General features: G+C 46.2%; 1 protein-coding gene across 2 annotated transcripts in view; it reads right to left on the reverse strand.

Moving 5' to 3' along the window:
* LOC147685054 (uncharacterized) overlaps positions 1-20,770 on the reverse strand; it is a 384,063-nt gene that overhangs the window by 248,594 nt on the left and 114,699 nt on the right. For both annotated transcript variants that reach the window (XM_086940938.1, XM_086940939.1), the window contains exon 3: positions 13,075-13,170. In XM_086940938.1, coding sequence (XP_086797064.1) covers positions 13,075-13,170 — 96 coding nt within the window. The remainder of the gene's footprint in view (positions 1-13,074; positions 13,171-20,770) is intronic.

Here is a 20,770-nt window from a genome sequence, read left to right on the forward strand (position 1 = left end):
CATCAAGGATCCTCGCTCAGCCCCATGCTCTTCAACATCTACATGGCCCCCCTCGCTGCCATCATTAGATAGCATGTGCTCAGCATTGTATCCTACGCCAATGACACACAGCTCATCCTCTCCCTCACAAAGAACCCCAAAGACACCAGACTCAGCTTCCTGGAATGAATGAAAGAATTGCAGGCTGGATAAACAACAGCTGCCTTAAGCTCAACTCAGAGAAGACAGAGGTTCTCATCCTGGGACCCTCCTCCACCACCTGGGACAACACCTGGTAGCTCTCCGCCCTCAGAAACCCACCCACTCCATCAGTCCACACCCGAAACCTCAGCATCATTCTAGACTCCTCTCTCACCATGACCCACCAGATGGACACTGTTGCCTCCACCTGCTTTAGCTTCCTCGGCATCCTCTGCAAGTGGATCCCTCCTAATGCAGAAAGACTGTCACCACACACTCATAACGAGCAGACTGGACTATGGTAACACCCTTTACGCCAGAATCAACAAAACCCTGCTATGCAAGCTCCAAACCATCCAGAACACCGCAGCCTGACTCGTAATTGGAACCCCACGACTTGAGCACATGACCCAGCACCTACGAGACCTCCACTGGTTCCCCATTGAGAAGAGAGTAACCTTCAAGCTACTCAAACACACCTACAAACCCCTCCACAACATCGGACCCAAATACCTCCACAAATGAGTTTCCTTCCATGTACCTAAAAGGAACCTCCGCTCTGCCGACCCCGCCCCGGCAGAGACCCCACGCATCCGTAGAACCACAGCAGGTAGAAAAGCCTTCTCCCTTCTCCTACATCGCAGCAAAGACCTGGAATGAACCCCCAGTCAACATCAGATGCTCCCCCACTCTGCACACCTTCAGGAAGAGCCTCAAGACCTGGTTCTTCGACTGATCCGGAGCTGCACCGCCCCCCCCCCCCCCCCCCAAGCACCTTGAGACCCTCCTGGGTGAGTAGGCACTTTAGAAAAACACAATTTGATTGATTGATTGATGCTGAAGTGATAATCAGCCATCCAGTCTCGGTGCAATTGACTAAATGAACCATTTAGTAGCTGATTCCCTCTGAAGTTTCTCTCAGAAAAGCTCACACTCAGAAATCCTAGATTTATCTGGTAAAATGATCTCTGGGGATGAAACAATTTCAACCTATTCTCAAACTTTAAATGAATAAGAAGACTGGCTCATTGACTAGTAGCCCAGCTTTGCAATCGAGGGCCTAATGGCCTATTTTTGGTAAACAGACTGGCACTTTTAGAGGAACCAAGTGCTGGATTGAGGCACCCACTGCTGACACTCATCACAGACCCAAAAAGGAGTGAATTAATACAGACAGCAGGACAGTGGCCATGAAAACCTGAATCTGCTAAGGAATATATATCAACTCACCTGCCAAACCTACTAGCTTTGAAAAGGGATGGCACAAGATCATCAGGCCAAAACCTACCCATCACTCACACAGAGGGCAGAGATGGGCTAAGCTGCAATGAATAGAAGGACCAATGCTATTTGCTCCAAAACCTGGGCCGAGGCCACAGGTGGAGCACAAAACTGCTCTAGAATTGCAGCTATCAGTAAACCATCAAAGTTGTGGTCTTAAGAGAAATACTGAGGCGGGGAGAACTTGAAAATGTATAGGAAGACAAAAGAAATATCAATGTACTATTGGTTCCATATTTTGGCAACAATAATAGCAAACGTATTGTAGAAATAAGGAGAGACTTGAAAGAAAATAACAAAAAACTTGAAACCCAACTGTCTCAATCATACTCAGAAAAAAAGACAATTTCCATAATAATGGAACCACATTAAAGGTGATGATGTGGCAGAAAGGCATATCATTTTTAAAAATAGAAAACGAGTGCATAAAACTTTCATGGTCTGGAAGACCGAATTAGAGAAATACAACATTCTACATTATGAGGCTGCTGTGGACCTAAGGGGAGAAGCTGTCCAATATGCAATTTAAAATACTACCAACATTTGTCCAGGGCCTTATATTTACAGTCAAACAGAAGAAAAGACTGAAAGAGTAAATGAGCCAATGAACACTTTTCAAAAATAAATTTAAAATGTATCAGACCAAATTAACAAACCAACAAAAAAGCAAAGTCTCAACAAAAATCATAAAAAGAGATAGAAGAGACGAAAGTCATATGCAAACTCAAAGGGCAGCTTTAAAGAATACTAAACAATCTTTAAAACCAATAAAGGAATATGCCCATAAACAAACTGATAAATTACATCATGGGACTAATCACAAGAAGTATTGCATTTGTGAAGTTGGTAGCACAAATGATCACCTAGATAGCCACATGTTTCATAGACCTGAAGAAAAGACAGAAATGCTTGCTGATGGTGAGGGTGTGTTCAGAAAACCTGACACTAATGGATAATGCCATAAATGGGGTATGGAAGAACAAACACACCCTTGCAGTTGTATTCAATGACATCTCAAAGGCATTTGACTCTGTCATTTACCATCACATCCTATGGTGTCTCACAAGACAAAAAACCTAATAAAAGACCTGTGTACTGGCTCAACAACATATGACAGACTCACAGATAAAGTCACAGCCTTGGTGATTGCAGATGACATAGCAGATCTCAGTGACACACAGAAAGCTATCAGAGCTAATCCAAAGATCATTGAAAATGTCAGCTAGGCAACCAGCCTGAAACTAAAGTTCAAGATGACACATGGGTTTTATATCAATCAAACCGGTGGTAAGATAATGCCTAACAACTCTAAACCATGACAACAACATAAATGCAAACCATATCAACACAATAAACAACATATTGATAATATACATGCGGGTGACAGCGAAAGATAAGTAGGATTGAACCTTGCACCTCACTTGGCTCCTAAGAAAAAAATAACAAAGTACAAACAGAATGGTCTTTAAAGCAGGAATCTATCACTGAAACAATTGAGGTTCCCCACCCACGGTCAGCTGGGCTCAAAGCCTGGTTTAAGGCCAGATCACGTGACCAACTCCTGCTGTGCACAGCCAAAGGTGTCTTTGTAGTACACAGATGGCTAGGGATAGAGCTTAGCCCTGTGGCTTACCCTCATTGCGAATGGCAAAAGGAAGAGTATTGGTACTGCTGGGTGCTGTCATAATTGGTCATTGTAATGCCATCAATTATGCCATTTGAGATGTCATGAGTGATTTAATCATTTATTTCTCTTAACGTGTCATGAGTGATGCCATTTGTAAGGGTACAAGAAGTGCATGATGTGGGCACAGTTATAGTTAGTTTATCTTACCATAACTGGTGAATTTCAATGATTTTTAGGTTGTTTTGCCGTCATAACTGTGCTTTGGCTGTGACTTTTTCACTGAACCTCTGAGGTATAAAAAAAATGTATGTTAATGTATGTTAATGTCTTATATCGAAAGCTGTACAAAAGAGGGTGGTGATGGACAGAGCATCTGAATTAATCAAACACTCACACCCAGTCAAAAGATCTGGGTTTAATCCATCACCGTTCTTTAGCCCACTCTGCCACCCCAGTTCAGACATGGCTATAAGCAAATCAGTCTGACCCTGTGCCTCATGTGAACAGACCAGCCCGAACTGCCAAGCCATGTCTTCCCTGGGCCAGAAACAAGCTTCCGAGGACCGGTTTCTGGCATTCCAGCCATCTTCAGCCCGGCTTGCTTGAATCCAGTGGCAAAGTGAGCAAGGGACTCGGAAGCTTGTTTCCGGTCCAGGGAAGAAATGGGTTGGCAGTTCGGGCTGGACTGTTCCCATGAGGCACAGGGTCAGACTGATTTGCATATAGCCATGTCTGAACTGGGGTGGCAGAGTGGGCTTAAGAACGGTGATAGATTAAACCCAGATCTTTTTACTGGGTGTGAATGTTTGATTCATTCAGATGCTCCGTCCATCACCACCCCCTTTTGTACCGCTTTTTGCTGCCATAAGTGTGGCAGGGTATGCTCAGACGTGAGTCCCTTGCTCACTTTGCCACTGGATTCAAGCAAGCCGGGCTGAAGACGGCTGGAATGCCAGAAACCAGTTCTTGGAAGCTTGTTTCCGATCCAGGGAAGACATGGCTTGGCAGTTCGGGCTGGACTGTTCCCATGAGGCACAGAGTCAGACTGATTTGCATATAGCCATGTCTGAACTGGGGTGGCAGAGTGGGCTAAAGAACGGTGATGGATTAAACCCAGATCTTTTGACTGGGTGTGAGTGTTTGATTGATTCAGATGCTCCGTCCATCACCACCCCGTTTTGTACCATCATATCGAAAGCTAAGCATAAGTTCACTTTAACCTTTGCTTTATACAGTGAATGTCTTGGATTTAATTGATTATATATAAAACCCACACTACTGTTTACAGACAATCCCCAGTGCACAGTCTTTGATGACGACAACCAAAATATTTCTCTAATGTGCAGCCAATCAGACCAAGGCTGATTCATTTCATGGCAAAAACAGCTCTACCTATTCCAAGAGTGTGACCTTGCCACTTGGGGCCAGGTGGGGCTCTTCATTTCAGCTGCTGCTGTTGTGGACGAATCTAGGACTCTAGTTTAATATTCCCGATTTATGCCCTTATGTGGTTATATCAAATCATATACTTATAAAGGCATAAGAATCATACTAATATTAAGACATAGCAATGCAGTCCAAATACGGCAAGACTACTCCCACAGACTCCTAGAAAGCACAACGTGCTCTTAGAGAAACCAAGCCTCCAGCAGCCCGGGACTTCCCCCTGCTTCTGTATTGATTTGTCCTAGAACTCCTGGAGTCCTGAAAGAACTGCGAGTTCTTAGTGACGTCTTATGTCCAACCTTACGTCAAACTCGGCACCTTCCAGGTATAAATATACCAGCATCTGCCCTAGCAAAAGACACGGTAGTTTAGAGCAGATCGAATATCTACTTGTCCGACGCCCTGCTGTAGCACGTGCTGAAGGAAGCCGACCCTCCCGCTGGCACACTGGGAGAGACGCTGTCTTTTCTCTTGCCGAGAAATCCAGCTCCAGTGTTTCCTTGCTACCCTTTCGGGTTGCTGGGAGATCGAGTCCTGAGAGAGAGATACAAGACCTCCTACATTCTAAACCAGGTACGGAGCTGATTAGACCCTTAGAGAATTCTTGGTTAGATTCTTGGCAGAAACTATTCAATTTTAAACTACTTCTCCCGTACTTCTTCCTATGTACTAGGCTTAGGTTAGGTACACCGGGGTAGGTGTATCTTAGAAGCACCAGTTGAGTTTGTTTAGTCTATATTTTATCATTGTATGCATTTTATCCATTTTAAGTACCGTATGGCTTAGAAACCATACCATGATTTTACAGTATTATTTTATAATACTCTTTTTACTGTACGCACTTTACTTTATGACAAGTATTGTGATTGTAGCAATTCACTTCTTTTGCATGAGAAAGAAGACTGCTCAATAAATAACCTCTTTTATTGAAAACGCCTGTTTCTCTGTTTCTCTGCACTTCTGGTGAAACTAAGCATACACGATTGACTGAGTGAAATAGCCATCTATTGTTTCCGCAACTCTGGAGATATACTCCTTATTCTTGGGGGAGCAAAGTTGTCATGTTTATACGGTTGTCAGTAACTAATTCCTTCTTGTGAATTCGAGAAAGTTTCTAGTGACCTCTGAGCTAGCTGGCATTCATAATTAAGTCTAACATATTCAATAGAGACCAAGTCGACCTAAGTTCTACGTCTAAACTATTGTTTATGTTATTCCAATGTGCAGAGCCTATTGGGAATATAGGAACTACACTACATGGCGCCCAACATGGGGGGCCATGTAGTGTAGTTCCTATATTCCCAATAGCCTCTGCGCATTGGTATAACATATTCAATAGAGACCTAGCCGACCTAAGTCCTACGTCTAAACTATCGTTTATGTTATTCCAATGCGCAGAGCCTATTGGGAATATAGGAACTACACTACACTGCTCCATGGCAGTAAGGTATGCACCTCCTTTCAGCCTTGAGAACTACTGCTGGGGCCATGATGCACCTCCTAGCCCATGTGTTTTGTAAGTCTACACAGGCGGAGTGGTGTGGAGACATGGTGGTGTAGTCCTGATTGGTTCTGATATTCTGCAGGGGGGCTTCCTGCAGTACCAAGAGAGAGGTGAATTAGAGTGAGCTGAGATAGAAAGAATGAAGGTACATGCAGACGAAAGATAGAGAAATTAAGAGAGTGTCCTCTGGTAATGGAGGTAAGGAACAATAGGAAGAGCAATTGCACATAAAGATTTGTTTTCAATGTCATTGTCACCAACTGCCTGGGAATGTGAGTGCTGAGTCAAAGCCTGTACACTAAAGGGCAGATTTTTATATTTTAGCACAACGCAGCAACTAATATTGCTGTGCTGCATTGTGCAGATGAGAGAAGGCAACAACATACCATAATGCGTGGTTGTAAAGCTCACGTTCACCCAGCGGCATCTTTGCGCTTAGTAATAGATGTTTATTGTCACCCAACTCAATGGTAATCATCTTATTGACATCAGAAGGAAGATAGACTGACTGGACCCACCAGGATTTGAACCTGTGACCATAAGGTCATACACAGGCCCCCACAGTGGACGCATTAGTCCACTAAGCCACCAGCCTTGGCATCGCCAGTACAGAGCAATATTTATTGAAAAATGAACTGCTGCTGATTACCCCTGGGTTGGCTGCTTACTGGCACACACAACCTTTACAACATTGTGTAGATTCCAGGCTGTCTACAGAGACATTTCTCTGTGTTAGTCCTGCTTCAAGGAAGCTTAATTTTTTGGCGCTAAGCCAAGTGAGTTGTTTTAATAGATTGGGCTTTGTGTCAAAAAGTATGGATGCTTGCATTAATCCATTCGAATTACACCCAGATAATGTGCCTTGATGCAAACGGGCACAAAGCAGTGCAAAGCAGAGCAAAGTGCTATTTGAGATGAAGAAATTGCATCTTTCCAGCCAGTGGCATAGCAAGCATAGCATGGGCCCTGGTGCATGCAAGGAAAATGGCCCATTTGCCTGCAGTCGGAGTAGTAAAACTCAGCAATTATCAAGGTTCAAATGGCCCCTTAGAGATTTGGACACCAGTACACTGCACCTGCTCTACCAATGATAGCTATGAACCTGTTTCTAGCTCAAAGTATTAAAGGGCATATTTAGTAGAAAATGACTTGGTGTGGCGCTGCAAGTTATCTTGTTGCGCCACACTGCATTATTAGGAAATGGCAGAGATGCGTTATTATAGCAATACGACACATCCCTGTGCTTTCCTCTGTGCTGGTGTACAAGTGGCGGCCTAACGCCAACACAGGCACCCTTGTACCATGGTGCAAGGGTGTCTGCATTGCAGGGATGACTGTTTTTGTGTAGGATGGGACACCTACCTTTACAAAAACAATAATTGATGCTGTTTTCTACCTTATATAGAAAGAGCCAAAAAGTTAGGATAAATAAAGGTATTTCTCCTTGTTGCATCACTTTAATAACTCCACTAGGGAGGCGTAGGAATCTGACGCATTACCAGGATTACGATACCTTGTTATGTTATGTTATGTTAATAACATTTATTAGGCGCAACAGCTGCCCCAGCGAAGGGGCGTCCTGGCGCCTGATCATGTACACAACACAACAGATCAGAGCTGAAAAGAGGGAAAATCAGATAGCAGAGGTGAACAGGTGGGTTTTGATGGCGCGTCTAAAAAGAGTCAGGCTGTTGAGGGCGCGAATGTGTACAGGAAGGGAATTCCATAGATCCGCCGCCAGAACACGGAAGGAACGTCCTCCCATCCTGCTCAGCCTGAACCTAGGCTTAGTCGCCAGATGGTGAGTTTCGGATCTGAGGGACCGCGTGGGGACGTACGAAGAAATAAGGCCCGCCAAGGCCGGGGGAGAGGAAAGCTTCAGAATCTTGAATGTCAGACAGAGAGCCTTAAATTTGATTCTCTGTCTGACCGGAAGCCAGTGAAGAGAGGCCAGGACAGGAGAGACAGAACATCGTCTCGGAAGACCTACAATGGCCCGTGCAGCAGCGTTCTGCACCCTCTGAAGCCTAGTCGCCTCAGCCTGGTTGACTCCAAGGAGCAAGGCACTCCCGTAGTCTAACCGGGAAAGGATAGAGGCCTGAACCACCAGTTGCCGAGTGGGAGGGTTAAAGAATTTGAGGACTGGTCTCAGTCCTCGCAGAATACCATAGCAGGTAGCTGCTGTCTTCTTTGTATGGCTGGTAAAAGAAAGGTTGTAAATCTGGAAATGTGTCAGAATCCATGGGTGTTATGTTAAAACACACACAGCAACACTCTTGCAACTCCCCCTTCACGCAGAGTAATGCATGAATGGAGGCCAAATTTACAAGGAAAAGCCACGCAGGGGGGCTTTGTGTGGCCTTGTAAAAACGGTGAAGCTTTGTGTTCTACCGGAGCATCAAAAAAGTGACACTCTGGTGGCACTAGGGGCATGTAAACATGTCCCTATGTCACTTGTGTTGATCCTCTGAGGCGGAAGCCGGAGGACTGCTGTTCACTAATTTCTTTTAAAAAACTTGTAAATTGTGCTTAATCTTGTGTTTTTAAAAAAAAGGAGCTCACCTGTTGAAAGCGCTCACATCACGCGCCGACACAGCCCTCCTCACCCTTCCCTGAGACAGCGGTCCGCGCTGAGACAGGGAACGCCCAAGGCGGTAACCACGCCCACTGCGAGGCCACGCCCACCCTCAAGGACTACAAATACGCTGGAAACTAAGCGTTCGCTATCACTTGTGTTGATCCTCTGAGGCGGAAGCCGGAGGACTGCTGTTCACTAATTTCTTTTAAAAACTTGTAAATTGTGCTTAATCTTGTGTTTTTTAAAAAAAGGAGCTCACCTGTTGAAAGCGCTCACATCACGCGCCGACACAGCCCTCCTCACCCTTCCCTGAGACAGCGGTCCGCGCTGAGACAGGGAACGCCCAAGGCGGTAGCCACGCCCACTGCGAGGCCACGCCCACCCTCAAGGACTACAAATGTGCCGGCCATACCAGCGCAGCGGACGAGCGCAGCGGGAGCGCCGTTTGCGCGCCGAAGGCCGCGCACGACCGGGCCTAGGGCCAGACTCTATGCCCGTCCCTGCCGCCACAAAGGTAAGCTACTCGCGTAGAGAGCTACTTAGCCTAAGACCTATTAAAAACAGTACTTGTCACGTATTGCATGACCCTAATGTCTCTTTTTCCAGCTGTAACAATTGCAAACCAGGAAATCTATTCCTACCGAAACCCCCTGTCCCACCCCCTGTACTTAAAATCTCGACACTCAACTGCAGATCGCTCCCTAAGCATGCCCTGCTCATTAATCATCTCATTGTCGACCTTAATTTGGACATACTTCTCCTCACAGAAACGTGGATTACGGAGCATTCCAACGCGGATATAGTTCTGGCCCTACCCCCGGGCTTCCTTATCATGTCTCAACCACGCCCCTTAGGTAGAGGAGGTGGATTAGCCATAATCCACAGGGACCACTTCACCTGTCGAACCAAAGAGTGCGCGATACAGGATTCAGAGAGCTGCCTCTTCACGATCCAGCTATCCTCGACTAGCTCCCTGTCAGGCCTCCTGGTATATCGGCCGCCCGGCCACTCGGGCCCCTTCGCCGCCGCCCTTTTGGAAATTGTTTCCTCCTCGGCACACCTGACATCCAACTTCCTTTTAACAGGCGACCTAAACATACACTTCAAGGATCCACTTGACGCAGGAGCAGCCGACCTAATTGGCGATTTGGCGGCCTTTGGCCTGCTCCTTGCCAATACTGGTCCAACACATACGAAAGGGCACCTTCTTGACCCGGTGTTTTCTAACATCCCCTCCCTCCTTTTCATTAATTCCCAACCTCTCCCGTGGACGGACCATTTTCTGGTCACGACCCACCTCCCTGGAGCATTCAAGAAGCCTCAAAAACCCCCTTCCTTCACCAGAGACAGAGCGTGGGCCAGACTCTCGGTGGAGGACTGGTCCACAGCACTGGACGCCTCGACCCCGAGTCTCACGAAGGACTCCTCCATCGCCGACTCCCAAGTCAGAGATTGGATATCCTCCTCTCTCGACAGTATCATCCCCATAAAAAATCGGGAGATCAAAAACAGGATAAAGGGTCAGGCCCCCTGGTACACCTCTGATCTCCGAGACCTCCGCAAAGAGTGTAAAAAGGCTGAGAGACAGTGGAGAAAGGACTGGCTCCACAGCAACAAAGATATTTACCACAGCTCGGTAAGACGCTACAAATCGGCCCTCAAACTAGCCAAGGCAGAATTCTATGATAATAGAATAAAAAATGCCACTAATTCTGCTAAAGAATCTTACCTGATTGTCAAGGAACTCCTTAATATTCCCTCGGCCTCCGCTGATTACCACGCTCCTCCGGATAGAAGTAACGACCTGGCCTCCTTCTTCGACTCAAAAATTTCGCGGATACTGGACTCTCTCCCTATTATCAGCCCTCATAATTACGCTGATATAGAGGTCTGCACTAACAGCCCGCGGCTGTCCTCCTTTAGAGCAGTCTCCCTCAGTGAGGTCACCTCTACGTTGGCCAAAATGAAAAGCGGCTCACCCCTTGACCCGGCCCCGGCCAGACTTTTAAAAACTGTGTCTCCCAGCATAGCCCCCACCATCAGGGACCTCATTAACATCTCTCTCTTCCAAGGCACAGTGCCTCCCAACTGGAAGAACGCGGTCGTCAAGGCCCTGCTAAAAAAGCCCCATTTGAACCCGGACGACATGGCCAACTACAGACCCATATCACTCCTTCCCTGTATCAGCAAGATGGCGGAGAAATTAGTTAATTCGCAACTCTCCCAATTCCTTGAGACCAACAAAATCCTGCGCCCATCTCAAACAGGCTTCCGGCCCGGCCAGGGCACGGACACAGCCCTCCTCTCCGTCATCGAGGAGGCAAGGTGCATTCTTGATTCAGGAGGATCAGTGGCAGTGATCCTCCTGGACCTTAGTGCCGCCTTTGATACGGTGGATCACTGTGTCCTTCTCCATCGCCTGGCCAGGGCAGGAATTGTGGGAACAGCACATGCTTGGATTTGACTCCTTTCTATCCGGTCGTTCATTTCAGGTGTGGGACGGCAACGCTCGCTCAGACCCCCTTCCACTCACTTGTGGAGTTCCTCAGGGGTCTTCGCTTAGTCCCACCCTGTTTAATGTTTACATGGCCCCTGAAGATGTCGTGACCCCCTACGGGATAAAAATAGTAAACTATGCAGACGACACCCAACTTGTCGCCTCTCTTTCCCACCTGGATAAACACCCAGACGGCCTGCTGAACTGTCTCCAGGACATTCACACCTGGATGTGCGAATCCTCCCTGAAGCTGAACGGTGCAAAAACCGAAATTATGCTTCTGGGCAACAAATGGTCCTCCATCCCTCCTTCTGTTTGGCCGGACGCCTTTGGTGAGATACCCACACCAAAGACAGAAATCAAAACGCTAGGAGTCTGGCTGGAACCGAACCTCACCATGAAGACCCAGGCAACCAAGACCGCTGGAACATGTTTTGGCCTCCTGCGGTCAATTCGCAAAATTCTCCCTCTCCTCCCCCCCCCCCCTCCAGGAAACTTCTGGTTCAAGGGCTCATCTTAGCCCGGCTTGACTACAGTAACGCCGTCTACCTCGGCGCACCGGAATTCACCTTGGCCAAACTCCAACGGGCACAAAACGCCGCGGCGAGGCTCATTATGAACCTCCCTCCCAGAGCCTCTGCCAAACCGGCCCTCAAGGCTCTGCACTGGCTTCCTGTCCGCCAGCGAGTAGAGTTTAAAGCCCTGTGCACCAGCCACAAACTCATCAATGGTGCCGGCCCAGCCGCCCTGAAAGACCTGGTCGCCCCCTACAAAGCCCCCAGAACACTTCGCTCTGACGACGAACACCTGGCCATTGTTCTAAAATTTAAGAAGGCTCGTACCGGTGGCCGTCGCTTCTCGGTCAAAGCCTCTGCAGGATGGAACGCACTTCCTCGCAATTTGCGTCTGGAACCCTGTCACGCCCTCTTCCGGAAAAAACTTAAAACCTTCCTATTTCCCAAATAGTTCTCCCGGTCCTTCTCCTCCTGGTTCTCACAAATCTATAGCGCGGGGATGCCTACGGGTCACCAGGCGCTCTATAAATCATAAAAAAATAATAAGTACTCTTGCAATAGTTTACCCTATTTGTTTCACTTAGTGTGACATTGCCCCAGCGCAAAGCCTTAATAAATATCATCTTAAGTTTCTATTGCTTGGTGTCCAAATTAGAAAAAGAAGCTAATTTTTAAGAAAAGCATTATTATAGCAGGAATTTCGATTGTCCCACTCACTTCAAAGGATTGGGGCCTTAGGAATTTGGAGGCACTGGGTAATTACCCACTCTTCCTCTGCCTTACAACATTTCTGCCGGTCCTTTATGATATATAGCGAGATGTTAGATGGAGGTATAATGCAAGATTACTGCTGGGAGCAGTGGACAGGCTGCAGGGTCGGACAGGCCTAAAAGGCAATCTGGAAGCACCAGATGGGCGAGTCTCACAGGTCAGTGTGGGGGCAGTGTTTGGACTCTTTGTTGGCCTGTTTGGTGGACTAATTGGCTCTGTTTAATTTACTGTTGGTTGTTCTGATATTACCACAAACAAAATGCATGCAGTGCCCCATACCATGCCAAACACCTATACAGAGCGCATCCGTACAAGTTCAAAATTCCTCCAATTTTCAAACGTAGGAAACTATTTTAGCCATCAAGTCCTCTTTTATTTTTGGTGTCCAAGCTGTTTTCTGTATCAGTCCAGCCCTGGCAAGCTGCTGGGCGTACATCAATGACAGATGATAAAATGTCTTGGGTTGATATTGTCGCTGCAGGAGAAGTGTTGACTTATGTGAGCAGTTTACTGCTTGTCTAACCTGGAATCTGTCTTTTCTCTAGAAGGTGGGGGTCTGACTATATTTGCTGCCCAATGTGTCTGATAGCTTTCTGCTAGCCTGATAGTCCTTTGGTCCCTGCTGCAATGCAACAGAGTGAATATGGAAGCTGAGACATAAAGAGGGAACCTCACCTGTGAGAATGGAGCCAGTTTTGGAGGGTTAACAGGTCTGGGTGGGGGTGTAGCGGGCTGCTGGTTTCCACTCCGATTTCTTTCTTCTTTTAGGAGCTGGGGAAGAATGAGAAAACACATTATTGAGGATTTGTGTTTTTTTTTATGTGGAAAGCTACTTAAAATGACATTTTGTTTCTGCATGAGTGCTGGGGATTCAGGGATCTGAAATAAAGAAATGTTTTCTATTTATATTTATGGAACGGATGGTGGGCAGCTTAAAGAACAATCCATGCAACAAGCCAGTGTGTTTTACAGCCATCTGGGGCCTTAATACAATCCCAAAGACTGATACAGTATTTTTCTGTTTCACAAAAGAATCCCTTATAGCACTGGAGCCCTAAGGCCAATGATAAATTATGTGGAAAGCTGGCAGGGCCCATGGTGCTTGGGTCAAAGTACCCTAAGTGCTTAGTAGGGTGTGTTCCACTGCCTGTTCCCACCACAGTATGAATGCCTGGTGATAAAAGGCGCTGTGGAAGAGCCCATAGGTATGGCCCTTAATGATGTCCCTGCTAAACTAATGTGTTAAGAAGGTCATCTTTGGTAATGTCTTTTAACAGGGACAGGCCGGGGGCCACATAGGTAAACATACTCACTCACTCACACTCATACATTTACACATGCACGCACATGCAAGCATCCATTTACATCAACACTCCCAAATATTCATGCACATACCAAACATTAAAAATGAAATCATATTTACCTGCATAGCCCTGCCTCGTAAATCTCAAGAGGGCAACAGTCTTGAGCCTCAGAGGTCCCAGGAGGGTGGGAACTGCTGCCTTCCCCCATTGGCTGACCTTAGGTCAACCAATGAGGAATGGCAGTAGTTGTTCACTAATCACAGAGTCTGATGGGGTCAGTGAGAATGCTGACCCCACCCCACTCTGTGACGAGGTGTCAGGATTGACACTCAGTCCTGGGCACTTCAGGGCTTATAACTGAAGGCACCCAGGTCTTAGGCAATCACTCAGGTGAGGGCCTCAAGGTGTTTTGCCAGGCTGAAGATGTCACAATAGCAGGAGCTGTGACTTCTTCAGCCCGGCAAAGTTCAGCTCAGGCAACCAGGAGCCTGTACATTAAGCGCATGTCTAATTCCTGGCTGCCTGACCTGAAAATAAATAATGTCTGTCAGACTGACCTTTGCTCAGCCTGAAGGAAAATCTTTATAGTGGCCAAAATGTGAGGGGGCAAGGCCCCTCAGCCCATTAGCATGGGCCGTGGCTAGTCTTCATATTTCTTTATTCGCATCACCACATGTTTCAGAACCTTGAATCAACAGCATATCCTATGATAGCTCCGCTCTCATCCAACTGTTCCCGTTGCCCCAAGATGCTCCACAACATTCTGTACCCATGTCATGAAGCTGTTAAAGTAGCAGTGTACATAAGTTACACCACACCTTTCCCCAAATGATATCAAGTGGAAAAACATATGTAAAACGTCAGAACCCAAAACATGGGCAAAACATAAAGGAAAGAATATTGCAGGAACTAATTAGTGCTAAATACTCAGTAACGTTAAGTAAAGAACATTTAAAAAACAATCAATACTAATACACAAATTACTCAAAGTTAACTTTATTCAGTTAATCAAAACCGTAAAAGTGCAAAAAACTAAACAAAACCACTAAAAACTACAAATATCGGGTACATAAATGTAGACTCAATCAATCTCCCCCAACTTATAACGAAGTAACATACATCAGGTATTTTAACAAAGAGCAATTAAAACAGTTATTACTTCAGGACTTCTTAAAATGTTCGGGGTCATTATCTACACTAGATAAAAATACACTTCGAAGGATTGCACGACGCTTCATGCATAAAAAGTAAATGGCCCACCCATCTAGAGTGGGGAGAATACAAAGACAGCAGTCCAACACTAAATAATTAGGCCCGGCAATTAAATAAATAAGTGAGATCAAATGTAGCCCTTCTTGTTTTATCCAGTGTCGCATGAAGAGAACATTAAAAATAGATAACTAAATAACATGATTTAAAACAGAGTCCACGGAATGGTTCAGTGGTGACCTATTCCTATGCCTAATTGCTCCCGTTAAAAAGCTTGCTACTCCAAAGCACACCAGAGGCGAAGCTAACATTTGCAAATATGCCAGTGCTGGCCTAACTTGTTCAAAGTTACAGCCTTTGAGTGGAGAAATAATACATTTCCTGCATAAAGAATTATAATAAGCACATAAAAATATAAAACGGAGGGTATTCTGTTCCGAGAAGTTATCACATGGGCAAGGATCTAATGTTCCTTCTTTAAAATACCCTTTCGGAAACGCTAATAGCCAGGGAACCATCTTATGCCTAAATCTTATTAAACAGGTGGTATAGTTTATTTATATAGGATAGATAAGGTTGCAGCTGTCTGCTGAGGCTCAATGTGACAAAATTTCACACCAGGGGTTTTGCCAATTTATTCCCCTTCTGTGATGACATACATCTATCCAAGAACTGCCGCTTAAAGTCCCTTATGGCTGATTTGCCCAACGCTGTGGCCCTCAAAAACAAATCAGGACAGCCAAGCGTTTCCATCTGGACCTTAATGTATTGAATCCATAGGATGTCTAATGCCTTATCTAAAGAGAGGCAGTCTTGGATAATCAGTTGGGTGAGATTTGGCGTGGGTTGTGCCCAGGTTCTCAGCCAGCACAATAAAGGGGCAACCGCAATCTGGTCGGCAATAAAACCTGCTCCTAGCTCCTCATGTATATTAAAAACTGGTTTGGATGCTGGGACCGTTAACAATCGATGCAAAAATGCATTTTCGGCCCCTTGACTATCTCTGACGTCTGTGTATCCCCAGATGTCGCTCCCATAAGGCGCCATGGGGAGACACTTAGCTTTATAAACCTTCATGAGTGGCTTAGATCCAATTATTTTTGCAAAGTCTAGAATAGCCCCGAAGCTCTAGCTAATATGTTCTTTTTGTGTGTGCTCTGCGTGGACCATGATCGCCTATCATCAAAAAGAACCCCTAAGTATGGAAATGCTGGGACTTTTACTAGTTGTTTTTTCCGCCTTCTACAAGTTTATATGCCCTCCTTGCATTCTTAACCCCTAAGGCTAACCTGGGTTTTTGCTTTAGTTCCTGCCTGAGTTAATTATGAGTACTCATACAAGCTTCATCAAACCATTTTGTATGTTTTAGGGCCCTTCGTTTACGGGATGCCTTTAGGTTTGAGGCAACCTGCTTTGTAATTCGATCAAAGGCACCAAGGACTGATAACGGACAGGAGTCCTGATCTGAGCAAATCCCAAACTCCTGCAGGCAGTCAGTAACTAGTTTATCAATAAAGCTATCAGGGGTAATCATTTCCCACCTTATTCTGCGCGCTTGGTCTGTGAGTGCAATTCTAGCATTATTAAGTTGCACTGTAAGCCTCTCTTTATTAACAGCACAAATATTAAGGTCCAATATCAATGGGTTGTGGTCACTAAGGCAGTTATTCATTGCACTTAATGTGCCTAGTGATGACAACAGGGAAGATGAGACTAAAATATAATCAATTATACTTTGCCGACCTTGCCAATGTATGTGGGAACAAGAAGTATCCTATTCGACTGTGCAGGGCAGATCAAGTTATGGGTTGATGTAAGACTTTCTAAGAAAGAACCGGAAGGGGTATGTTAAAAATTAGTTAAACCATAAGGGCCATACTCCTCTTCAAGTCTCACTAGACAATCGGTAGGGCAAACATGAATATTAAAATCACCCAGGACTAATATATTATAAGAAGTTGCAGAGCTGTCAGCATAATTAATCAAAAAGGCAGTAAGCACTCTTAAATGCTCTAGCTCATTGTTTCTAGTGAACAAATTGTAAAAATATACCACTAGAAGGATTGGCAGATATTTCCCTGTCAATTCTACCTCCAAAATATTAGGGAAACATGCATCTAACAACCTTGCTTTATATAGCAATTTTAGGTTAAACATCAACAATAAGCCCCTATATGGCTCTCCCCGTACAGGATGGTATAGCGCATTTACAAAAAGACATGAACCCATCCAGAAAATAGGTTTTGTTAGCCTCCCATGTTTCCTGCAGTGCGATAATATGGTGAGTTGCAAGAAAAAATTCCCAATTGGCATCACCCCTTTTGGCCCTTAGGCCAGAAATGTTCCATGATAAAAGTTTCATACTTCCACCGTCAGTTAGTGCTCGAGCGGGGCTGGGGTTTTCAATACCAGAAGGAGGCGACTGGCGGTTCAGAGGGGGCGGTGTGATCAGAATCGGTGAACTAACTATGTGGGCCTGTATTCCGTCCTCTATCAAATCATCATGAATTACTAAAGCCACTGATGTTATGTTACTAACAGGTAGTCAATCATGGGTATCTAATCTAGAGAGTGCCTGAAACCTATTTGAAACAGGCATAGAGGGAACTGTTTCCTTCAATATTCTTGATGGTGGCTTATGGCTTATAGAAATATCCCAAAGGCAAAGCCCAAATGGAGGTGGAAACCATAGGGCACTGGGCATGTGCCCTTAAAATCATCTGGACAATCGAGGGATTTCGGAAGTTGACAACCACACAATCCCCTTCGATATTTTTTACCGACTGCCCCACCTATGCGACTCTACGTACCATAATGATGTCATTACTCATGGGAACCCTAAAGCCTTTATGTCTGGATAACAAGTCCACAGTTTTGTTACGCAGTTGGGTCCAGGACTCAGATTGGTCTGGTCTGAGCGGGGGAATACCAGCCTGGACCAAAACATAAGGGCATGCAGCCGGAGGCAAATCTAAAATATCCCAGAGGGCTTGGTGTTCAAAGGATTCAACATAGTGGGACCGTCCCTATGGTGATTGCTAGATTGCAAGATGGATTTAGCCTGTTCTATAGGTAATGATCTCAAGGGGCCCTCGGGCATAGGCTGGTCCTGTTCGTGTGGGTGGCAAGAATTCGCCGAGCTGCCTGTCCCCTGGCCTCCCCTGGACAGTTGTACGATGTCCCCCCCTGATCCCAATGGCAAACATAGTGGCCTTGACGTGGGAAGGCATGCACTGCCAGTAGGCTTTTTTCCTACCCCAAGGGCCACATCCCTATTATGAACCCCCACTGGACCAGAAGTCTCTGTTAACGACTGCGCCGCTGGTACTTTTGGTCCTCCCCGGGCAGCACCGTGACACCCACATGCCTCAGAATTATCTTGAACATAGCTCGATTTTAGTAAATAAGACAATTTTTCTTCAATATCCCCTAATTTTTTTAAAACAGGCACTAAAAGGACAGAAATAAGAGTCTCCAAGCGTTTCCAATGATCATGGTCACCTACATGCTCCACCAGGGTGGGGGAATCAGGGTTTGGAATTGGGGACATACCACTATTGGGTTTCGGGGATTGAGTCACACATGTCCCTAAAGCTTGATGTTTAAGCTAAGCAATGGTCTTATTTCTAGTTGCCACACCGCCCCTTGTGCATTTTGCCGGCGGTTCCCCGATCCCTCCCTCACTATTAGCTCCTAACCTGAGCTTAGAGGAACATGCCACACTTTCCCTTTCCCTAACAGTTCCTTTAGGTCTGGCAGCGGGATCGCCTTGGGCTGTCTGAGACGAGGTTGTGGTGTGAGCTTGGGATAGGACCGGGGATATAGGCGAGTCTAACTTCTCATCAGTGGCAGTCACCTCCTGATCCCTAGGTAAACTCAACCTACACCTTTTGGTGAGTTCAGTAGTCCCTAAGTTATCTGTCTCCATATCCCCTGATTTAGAGGATAAGCCATCACTTGGTCCCCCAGCCGACCTAGCATCTGATACGTCCACACTTGGGCAGACCGTGACTTGTGGGGCACCCAGGGGAGATTTAACCAGAGATATGGCCCCAAGAATGATCTTTTTTGCCCTGCATACGACCCCAAAGAGAGCCTTTTTTCTGTAGGCTGTATTTCGTGCTTTAGAACTGATTCCGCCCTTGTTAAAAATGCTTCCAGCGTTCCCACTACACCCCCCCCCCCCCACCCTCAGTCCAGTAACCTTACGTTTAGAGGTCATGGCCTGAAAGCAGAAATGGTCTCTAGGTCAAACAAAGTCCAGGGTTCAGAGGGTCTTAACACAGCAAGTAAAAGGGGAGTGGCCCAGCCCAGCCTCCTTCGGTCTCTGACGGGCTCAGACGGGCCCGCCCTTCGTTAGGGCTGCGTATCGCACGCGTCCCACGCCGCGGTGGGAGAGGCTGCGATATAAGCGTATTGGCCCCGTCTCCCCCTCACTCACAGCAGCTGGGGGCTGTTGCGGTGCACTCTGGGGGTTGTGGTCCTCCCCAGAGTGTGCGTGGCAAGATGAGAGGTGCTGTAGAGGGCAATATAATTACAGTGTAGCCCCTGGGTCCCTCGTCTCACCAGGGGTTTCAAGAACAGCAAGTGCGGCGTTGCGGGCATTTTCCAGGCAGCAGAAAGAGCACAGGGCACAACAGGCAAGTGACAGAGACCCCCGCGCCGGAGGGGAGAGGTTGTGTTATAAGCGCGTAGGCCCCACCTCCCCCTCACTCATGGCACCTGCGGGCTGGTGCGGTGCACTCTGAGGTTAAGTGGTCCTCCCCAGAGTGTGCATGCGAAGATGAGAGGCGCTGTAGAGGGCGATATATTTACTGCATAGCCCCTGGGACCCTCGTCCCACCAGGGGTTTCAAGGACAGCAAGCGCGGCATTGCGGGTGTTTTCCAGGCAGCAGATAGAGCACAGGGCACAAAAGGCAAGTGACAGAGTCCCCCCCCCCCCCTACAAATTACTCATTATATAAAAAGTAAGGAATAAGTGTACATGCTCAAAGAACACAAACATAGAATACATTGGTAAAATAACTATCTCACGCTGAAGAACATAAAATATAACATTTCCCTGTCATGACCTGAAGACCACCCAAAAGCAACTCAAAATGTTAAAGAATAATCCTTAAAGCGAGTTGGTATCACTCTTGGTCGCAAACTCCTTTGGGATTGCCATTCACCTTCTGGTTCCAGTCTTTCTTCTGCGCAAGCAGTGTTGTTTGCATTTTTATCGATGGTCTCTTACATTGTCAAAAACCGTCGGATTTCCTTCCCTCCACACCCCCAATTACATAGGATGGTGCCTTAGATACTGAGGAGCTTAGATCCTGCTATCCTCCCTTCAGTGATTGGAGTGAGGAAATGCTCGTAAAAATGTTAGACACATTGCAATGTGCCCATAGTTTCTCCTGTAACACAGTCTTAAGAGGTATTCTGTAGTCCGAGGCACTGAACACTCGATCTCACCAACTGATTCATTTTTTCCATCAAACCATTTCTTGTGGTGCATATAAAGCTGTATGGAAATGAACAGTGGACAGGTCACCATGAAAATCGTTCATCACCAGTCAGACAAACTGGACACCATTGTCATCACAATGAGCTTCAGAATCCCTTCATATACAAAAACATCTCGTAGAAAATCCAGCACATGTTTCATGGTGACTACCCCCACACAACATGCCATGACCCACTTAGAGGTGCAGTCCACCAATACCAGAACATACCATTAACTTGTTGATAACAGTCAAACGAACCCTATAAAGTCTAAACTCAGCTTACACCAAAGTTCATTTGTCACCTTTACAGGCGACAAAAGAGCCATTCTAGTAGACCTGGATTTGTAATTCCCAGCACACTGTACAAC

Source organism: Lissotriton vulgaris, chromosome 10, assembly GCF_964263255.1.
Source record: "Lissotriton vulgaris chromosome 10, aLisVul1.2, whole genome shotgun sequence".
NCBI classification, from domain to species: Eukaryota; Metazoa; Chordata; class Amphibia; order Caudata; family Salamandridae; genus Lissotriton; species Lissotriton vulgaris.